This window comes from Myotis lucifugus, unplaced genomic scaffold, assembly GCF_000147115.1.
Source record: "Myotis lucifugus unplaced genomic scaffold, Myoluc2.0 scaffold_198, whole genome shotgun sequence".
Classification (NCBI taxonomy): domain Eukaryota; kingdom Metazoa; phylum Chordata; class Mammalia; order Chiroptera; family Vespertilionidae; genus Myotis; species Myotis lucifugus.
Window position 1 is genome coordinate 1,833,847 of NW_005871246.1, and position 9,027 is coordinate 1,842,873.

The following is a 9,027-nucleotide window of genomic DNA, read 5'->3' on the forward strand; positions in this document are numbered from 1 at the left end:
TATCGAAATTATCTGGAGTTAAGGAATGTAAACCAAGGATCCTTACCCTAAAGATGCCTTTGTTCCATTTCTCGATTTCACAATAAGAATATTCACCCTCCCGCCCCCCCCCCCAGCAGGCAGAGGGAGGCATGAGGCCTCTTAAACCACTGGTTCTGAGACTCACTGCCCAGCAGCTGCTGGGCATACAGACCATACACACTCAAGCCTAAATCCCAACATGGCGTACCCTGGAGTGCCCAGTGACCATTGTAGGGGTTCAGAATGAGCCCCAAGATGTGCCTCTGTGGTACGTGGATTATTTTGAGGCAAAGGCAAGTGAGACCCTGCAGGCTTGACAGAAACTTCTGCCTCCTCTTAACTACTTAGGAGAATTTAAATTTGGGGCCTTGCCCATAATAGATTATCAGAGATAACCTTAAAAAATTTTTTTAAATCCTTACCTGAGGATATGTTTTTATTGATGAGAGAGAGGGAGGGAGGGAGGGAGGGAGGGGGAGAGAGAGAGAGAGAGAGAGAGAGAGAGAGAGAGGGATTGAGAGATTGAGAAACATTGATAGGTTGCCTCCCACACAGACACAGCCTAGGAAGGGAACCCACAACCTAGGCATGTGTCCTGACCGGGAATCAAGCCCGCAAACTTTTAGTGTAGGGCAGCGGTCGCCAACCTTTCAGACCTCACGGACCACCAGGAGGTCCCCAACACTCCAACCAACTGAGCCACCTGGCGGGGCTCGGGGATGACCTCTGACTTATCTATAGGCAGGCGGACCTCTAATTACTGACCATCTGCTCTTATCACCCAGCAGCGACCTCCTCCTCCTACAGCCCCAGGTGCTTTACCGCATCCCCAGCTCAGAGCCTCATATACTTTATCTCCCTTTCTGTCTCTGACTCATGTACGTGGGTTCCCATGCTTATGTGTATCATTAAATTTGGTTATTTTCTCTTGTTAATCTGTCTCATGTCGACTTAACTATTAGAGCAGCGGAAGGACCCGGGAGCGTGGAGGAAAGGCTCTTCCTCCCTGCTCAGGATGAGGCTGCCCCACAGGCTCCCCACTCTCCACCTGGCACAGAGCAGCCTGGGGCAGAGCAAGGGTCCACAGAAGCAGCACAGGCAGTGACACAAGCAGTGACTCCGATCAAACACTTGATGCCCTGACTCCCTGCACGGCCACCAGAATGACCATCCCGCTACAGCTGGGACCCGAGGTCCAGCATCTGTGTCCACGGCTGAAACCTCTCGCCTGTGTTGAGCGTTGGGTAAACCGCTCGCCTGTGTTGAGCGTTGGGTAAAGCAGCAGGAAGCTGGGCCCTCTGCACAGTGGCAAGTGAGGAAACCATTGATGTGCCCTTTGCCCAGTGCCTAAGACAGTCACGGGGTTCCTACCGCTCGGCCCCTGGCAGGAGCTGCCGCTAAGAACACAGTACAATGAGGAAACCAGCCTCAAGTTGCAAGTAACCATCATAAACAGATGCTGGTCCTGAGTCCCCTGGAGGCTGGCTCACACCACCAGGCCCCTTGCCCCAGGGGGAGGGGTAAAAAGCAGCACAGCCCCAGGTGTTCCCCATGAAATGGCTCCAGTGCCCTGTCACCTCCTCCTCCGCGGAGGGCTGACTTCTTTCGGCAGCTCCCGCCCACGTCCTTAAAGTCACCCTGCGCAAAGGCCAAGCTCCTGACACTGCCCTGGCTGGATGTTTCCGAAGCACTGTCCCCCAACAGGGTCACTTCATCCCCAAAGCCCTCAGCCCTCCCGCACAGGGCCACGCCCCACAGGCACGCGGGCAGCGCCTCCTGAAGACACAGCCTCTGGAAGACAGTCACATGCACAGGCCCCCAGCCCCTGGGGGTGCCTGGAAATGTCTCTCAGGCTCTGGAATGTGATGCAGCCTGTCCAGCCAGAAGCTTCAGCAATTAATCACTCCTCCGGCTGCCTCCTTCCCCAGCCCTGGAAGGTCCAGAAGGTCCGGGGTCGCCTCCCAGCTGGCCCATCCCCCTGTGGCCCTTGCAAATAACTCTTGGCTTCCAGTCTTCATTCCTTGCTCTCCAGGACAGGGGCCTGAGGAGGAGGAGGAGGGGACAAGAATGGGACAGCACGGGGGCCCAACAGTGGAGAGCTACGAGGGGACACCCAAACAGGGAACCACGGACGCAAGGACAGCCCACCCCGTTTAGGGGCAAGGGAGGAGATAGGGAGGGAGAAGAGGGGCTTTGCTCTGAGAAAAGGGGTGAGTGGGCAGAGGTCAGGCGGTGGCCAGTCTGGAGAGTGGAGCAGGCTCCCTCCGTGTGTGGTCTCCCAAAAGCGTAGGCTTTGTTTATTCTGTGTAAGTCGGACCTCACTCTGGAAGGATTGAGACAGCGCTCCACTTCTCTGCCCCCAACTGGAGTGTCTCCACCTGCAACCCCGGGGATACAAAGCGACCAGGAGGCCCCCCAGACTCTAAGGGCAGTGGGGTGATAGGTAGGTACCCCCTCCACGGGAAGGAAGAGAGCCTGGTGACCCTTGGCTTTCTTAGGCAGAGGGCACCAGAGGGTCCCTCCAGATCCAGGATCCCACGCAGTGTGACCTCCAGGCCAGACAATGCTCTATACTTTGCTTCTGTGCTAATCGCATTCTCCTGAGGTCACATATGTGCCCATTTGCCAGGATGAGGAAAATGAGGCAGGAGAGGTTGTTGCCAAACTCACAGACAAGCTCAGGTGCCAGATCACAGTCAGCTCCTGGAAAAATGGGGCTGCTGCCCTGAGGGTCCCCTCAGCCTCCACCCTGGGCCCATAGGAGACCTCAAGCCACTGCCCCTGGTCCACCTGCACCTCCAGCAGGTCCCCCACATCCCTCCAATACTGACAAGACCCTGCTCCTGATCTTCGGAGATTAGGGCCCAGCCTGGCCCCCTCTCCGGACTGGGAAGGTCTGCACTCACTGATAAGGTCTGGGACACAGCTCCTGCAGTGAGATAGGAAGTGTCCCCGGGCAGGGCTCGGCAGCTGGTGGGGCCGGTTTGAACATCAGAGAGCAATGAGCCTATCCCAGTCTCTGCCTATGTCCCCCCCCCACCCCACCCCACCCCAGCAGGACCTCAGGACTGCTGACAATGCTGTAATAACATCAGCAAGGACATGCGTGTGCCCAAGAGGGGCCGGCAGGACCTCAAGGGGTGGAGAAAACCCCACCCAGGCACTGGTCTCTGGGAAGCAAGTGGGTGCCTCTCCGCACAAAGTGAAGGAGAAACAGGAGTGTTTGCTACGCCACTGGGTCCTGGGAGGGCAGAAAAGGAAGCAGGAGATTCCGTGCTGACCCCAGGGGAGGGGGAGCCGCCTGACAAGGACAGGCCCCAAGAACTCACATGGCAGTTCATCCACTGTGAAGATGCAGGAGCATTTCAGGGCTGCACACGGCTCCCTGGGGGATCAAACAAGCCAGAGCCAGATGGAGGTGCACTCGCCAAGCACCTGGGCATAGTGTCTGCAGGCCCTGAAACTGCTATCCTTGGACTCGGAGTTTTTTTTCTGAGAAACAGTCAGAAGGACAAGCAGGCAGCACACAAAGATGGCCATGAGTCCCTGGGAACCACAGGGGACGGGGGCAGGGGGGGGGGGGGGCCAGACCATCACTTTGCAGAGGCTGAAAGGAACCCACTTCACCCAACAGATGGCCCAGGGGAGGCCATGCTGAAGATAACAGGGCAAGAGTCCCAGCCACGCCCACGACACCCAGGACAAGGGTGGGTGAGTGAGGGTGGTCCCCACAACAGCAGGACAAAGGCCCTGGGAGAGGATCTGAGAGGGGGAGGGGGACGAACAGAGGGCACAGGTGAAGGCAGGAAGCTTGGGAGGGAACCAGCCCAGCCAAAGTGGCAGGCCCACCAGCCAGGAAACGCTGAGCGAGGCCCCGTGCCCGGCACCCGGCCGCAGCTGCCTCACAATGCTCCGGCACGGGGGAGCTGGGCCATGTAACCAGAGCACGTCGCAAGCTAATGGCTTTCCAATTAAAACACCTGCTATTAAAACAGACAGCATTCAGGAAATGATTAGAGTTGGTAAGCCACAGGTGGGGGAAAATATAGGTTTGGGGGCAAAAAGCAGGTTTACCGTTGTTTATATAGAAAATAATACAGTAATTAATAAATAATACAATAAACTGTGTTCTGTGTATTTGCAACTATAAACCTACTTTTGCCCCACCCTATATTTCCAGTGCATATAGCTGATAAAGGCCTAAAACCTAGAACCCATAAAGAACTCCTGCCCGAGCGGGTTTGGCTCAGTGGATAGAGTGTCGGCCTGTGGACTGAAGGGTCCCGGGTTTGATTCCGGTCAAGGGCACATGCCTGGGTTGTGGGCTCGGTCCCCAGTAGGGGGCAGGCAGGAGGCAGTCGATCAATGATTCTCTCTCATCGTTGATGTTTCTGTCTCTCCCTCTCCCTTGCTCTCTGAAATCAATAAAAAATACTTAAAAAAAAAAGAACTCCCAAGAGTCAAAAATTAAAAGGCAAATAACAAATTTTTAAAAGAGGGTAAAAGACTTTGAGACTCGTCACAAAAGATATCAAAGGTGATTAACATCAGGGTGATGCAGATTAAAGATATCATCTCACGCCCACAAAGCAGCTAAAATCAGAGGCACACCACCAGGCACTGGCGAGGGCGTGAGCCCTGGAGCCCATCCCGTGCAGGGAGCGGAAACCACGGCACCCGGAGAACTCAGCAACCCCACGCCCAGATGTGTGGGAGGGAAGGCCATTCGGCATGTGTCCACAGAGACAGACACGACTAGCCACCTCGCTCATATCTCCAGCCCAGAACAGAAGGGTAAACGGATGTGCAGGTACAGCAGAGGAGCACTAAGGAGCACTAACTACAGAAGAAGGCACCGCCGCCAGCCTGGGCCAACTGCAGAAGCTCTGCACGAGCAAAGGCACCAGACGCAGCAGCACATGGCCCTCGTGGGCCCTTGAACCTGGACCCCAAATACAGCAAAACTGACCTAGGGTGACAGGAAGTCAGAGCCGTGGGGGACGACCAGAGAGGGCATGGGGGGCTCTGGGAGCAGAAGTGCCCTGTCTTATTTGAGGAGGTGGTTGCATGCACGTACTCAACTGTCAAACCTCACCACACAGGACACTCAGGATCCCGGCACTTATCTCAGCTAAAAACATAATGCACGGACTAAGAGCTGCCCTCCACTGGGGACTGTCAGGATCCCCAAAGCTTAAAGCAGGACCCGGCTTAAAGCAGCTTCTCCAAACACATTTGCCAGTGTACAAAGGTGGCAGAGTGCCCCAGTGGCTGGAAGGGAGGAGGGGCAGCCACAGGAAGATGGTGGCAAAGGGAAAAGCCGGCAGGGCCTCAAGGCAAACACAAATTCAGCATGTTGGGGGGCATGGGTGCTTGTGGGGGATGAGGCACAGCCGGAGGAAGGAACTGGGAGTCACCCATTACACCCACAGGTTGAAGGCACAGGGGCCAGAGCTCCTGAGAAGCAGGAGCGTCAACAGCAAGAACCCTGGCTCTGGGGGCAGGCAGACCTGGTGCCAGCTACCACCTACCTCCATGACATCACCCCCATGTCCTCATCCATGAGATGAGGCCACTACCTCCCACCTGTGAAGACGTGAGCATGCTCACTGACCGTAGAGTGCCGATACAGCAGCAGGCAGGAAAGTCGGGGGTTCACTCTGAACGAAGACTAGATGATCGAGGGCCTGTGCCAGGCTGAGGAGCAGGGCTTTCACAGTGGGCAGGTCTCAGGGTTGTATGTGGAGGAACTGCTGCCCAGATGTCTCAGGAAGGCCATTTGGGACGATTCTGGATACAGCGCCGGAAGCCTGGGGCAGGGAGGGCCAAGAGGCCGATGTGTGTCCCAGCCTGGGGTGTAACGGCAGTGGACGTTAACGGAGGGTGCAGAGCCGGTAGGGAGACGAGGCACACCGAGTTAGAAAAATGATGCAGAGGTTTGTGCCAAGTGGCCAGTCTGCTGGAGGAGAGGCCAGGCCACTCCACGGGGTTAGGAGACAGAGCGAGGTCAGGCACGGGCGGGTCACACGCAGATGGAGACTGAGGGCAGGGAGGTCATGGGGGCTGGGAGCTGCTGTACTAGGACGACCTTATGGAGAGGCAACTAGCACACCGGGTCCAAACTGTGCCTGGACTGAAAGTTGCCAGGGCACACTCACGCCTGCGGGCAGTCGGGGAGGCCTGCTCCTTTGTGAGACAGCACAGAGCACCCCCGCAACACCAGGAGGGGCGAGAGGCACGCGGCACGGAGCCTGGCGCTCAGGCGTCGTCGTGTTGCCGTGGTCCTTATTATCCGGCCACCAGGAAGGAAAAGGAGGGGCAACAGCTTAGTTAGGAGTAGTGAATGGATGATCTCATTCCCCTTATAAAAACGTGTTTCAGGTTGTCATAATGATGTGTTGTTTTAATGGTGCTTTAACCATGAACAGAAATCAAGTGAGGAAGGAGGGAGATCGCAGCCATGCCACACAGAGGCAGACCTGGACCCGCTCCGTGGAGGAGCTGAGATGATGGGAGTCCCAGCCGACAGGTCACAGGTGCTGGTGGCTTCACAAGGTGAGACTGAGACCCAGGTCTGAGGCCAGTGGGACTCCTCAGAGGCCCGCTGCCAGGGAGTCCTCACCTGGCCCTCTCTGGCTCTGCCCTCTGGTCCTGGCCACAACCACAAGCCTCTGGTTGCTCCTCAGGCACAAGGAATCTGTTTATGTGGTAGTTTTATTTTGTTCCCCCCAGATCCACAGGAAGGCCTTCACAGGGCAGGGGGAGTGGGGCAAGGAGAGTTTGGGGAGGGACAGGTCTAGCTGGCACACCTGGACATTGTGGGTCTGAGCTGAGCCGGGAGCCGCCTGGAAGGGGCCTGAGGAAGCATGTCCCGCCCCAGCCTCAGCTCCCAGCACCCAGCTCCTCCCCACCTGGTGGCTCATGGACCTGGGCTGGAGGCATGGCCCCGAGCCCTCGCCTGCTGGCTGGCTCTTAGGCCCATCTCTGCCACCCATTCGCGGGCAAAGGAAACCACAAGAAGTGGCTGAGGTGGCCACGGTCCCTCTTTAGCCTGAACCCAAGGAAGGAGAAGTGGCCTCGGCTATATATACTTACGGAGAAAACAGTGCACAGATAGAAGCCTGGTAAACAGCTGGCCCGTTAGAGGGAACCTAAAAATACTCCCTATAATTATGTTATTAAAACACACCAAAAAATGGACCCACCCCACAGAGCAAAGGCCCCCAGACGGCTGCAGGCAAGCAGGAGGCCACGCACGTCAGCCTGAGGGTGCCCTGGCGTCACCCGGGCGTTGGTCTGGGCCCGGACGCTGCCCCGTTTTGCTCCCAGCCGGCTCTCACCTCCCCCTGATGGGCAGCCTGCCCCAGGACTGACCAAGCTGCCCAGTCTCAGCCTGTGGCTGTTCATCTACAAAATGGGAAGCTCCTGGTCCCATTTCCACCCCCAAGAAACATACAGGAGCAAAAGGGGGCAGCACTGCTGTGATTCCAAAGTCCTGGGAGCAACTCCGCTCCCACGGATGGGGGAGCACAGTGACCATGGTGCCCGCCTGGGCAGGACTGAGGGGAAGCCGAGTCCCGGGCCGCAGGCAGCACACAGGCAATGTTTACGCTCTGACAAAAGAGCCGACACGCCAGCACGATGGGTCCTGCAGGGCCCCCAGCACACCGGCCAGGAGCAGGTGAGGGAGAAACAGGCCTAGCGGGTTAAAACAGGAATTCCATTTTATCTGATTTAAAATTTCACTATTTTATTAAAAGTATTTATCCATTACTTACGTAATTAAAACTGAATTAAAAAAATCAAAACCGGGGGGAGGGGATCAAGTCTGGCCCTCACTGTCCACTCGCTTAGCCAGCCCTTCCCCTGCCCACCTCCACCTGGCCACCACCAGAGGCTCTGAGCTTAGAAAAAAACGCCCCCCCACAACACCCCCACCCACCAGGCCACCCACCTGGCTCCTTCCAGAGACAGAGAGCCTGACCTGGGGGCGCTGCACTGGTCTGGGAGCCTGGAGTTGCCATCCCGCCTGGCTGCCAGCTTCTCTCCCTCCAGCAGGCTGGCCTTGCCTGGTGCTCACCTCCCCCCTGCCCTGCCAGCCCCATGCCCAGCCTGCACCTTGTTATGTATGGCACTATTTGGGGACCCTGTCTTATGCGGCATTAGTTGGGGACTGCACCTTGTGTGGCTAATTTGTTGCACTGTGTTTCTTGCCCATCTGGCTCAGCACACCACTGCATGCATAAACCCAGCAAAGGCACTTACAGAACCAAAGCACCAGGAGCTGGGGCACCCAGGAAACTACAGCCTGGTTAGAAATGGAGAAGGATGCCCCCTAGCCCCTCCCACGGTCACCACCATTGGCCCTGAACCAGAACTCGCCCCTGGCTCCTGCCCAGAGCTCAGTCCCTCGAGATCTGGATGAGAACGCTTGAATGGAACTGAGAAAAACTCAGGGAAAGGTCCTATGCGAGTTCACAGGAATCTGCCCGCTTGGCGTAATGCGTGTTGGCTGAGGGCCGGGCTATGGATACCCAGGGCCCCCCCAGACACCTCACCTCCCCCTTCACTACTGGCTAGGCAGCCCTGTGTGCATGAACCCCAGTGGTGGGCAACTCCTTCCATTCTGCTCCCTGGGGGCCCCACCTGGCTGCTGACCACCAGCATGTGGGCCCAGCGTGCTGGTGCCTGGGAACACGCTCTAGGGCTCCTGGCCCACCAGGACCGTGCACGGGGGCTGCCCTGCCTCTGCTCACATCCAGAGTCCTGGATACCAAGAGATCAGAGGCCTGGGAGTGGCCTTCAAGCGTTTACTGTCTCGCTTACAGGTGAGGAAACTGAGACACAGAGAGAGAGGGGTAAAGGCCTGGCAAGTTCAGAGCAGGACAGAGGCTTCTGTCGCCCACAAACCCCTCCAATCATGTCAGCTGAGCCTCCCCCATCTGTCCAGTCTCCTCCCACATAGCGCACTTCCATTCCCTCCCCTCGCTGTCCTCCCCAGGACCT

At 57.1% G+C, this 9,027-nt stretch overlaps 1 protein-coding gene across 1 annotated transcript in view; it reads right to left on the bottom strand.

Annotated features, from left to right (window-relative positions):
- PIEZO1 (piezo type mechanosensitive ion channel component 1) overlaps positions 1 to 6,963 on the bottom strand; it is a 53,990-nt gene extending 47,027 nt beyond the window's left edge. Inside the window, 2 exon segments of the mRNA XM_023761104.1 lie at positions 5,636 to 5,749; positions 6,933 to 6,963. Coding sequence (XP_023616872.1) covers positions 5,636 to 5,749; positions 6,933 to 6,963 — 145 coding nt within the window.
- Positions 6,964 to 9,027: the final 2,064 nt, after the last annotated feature.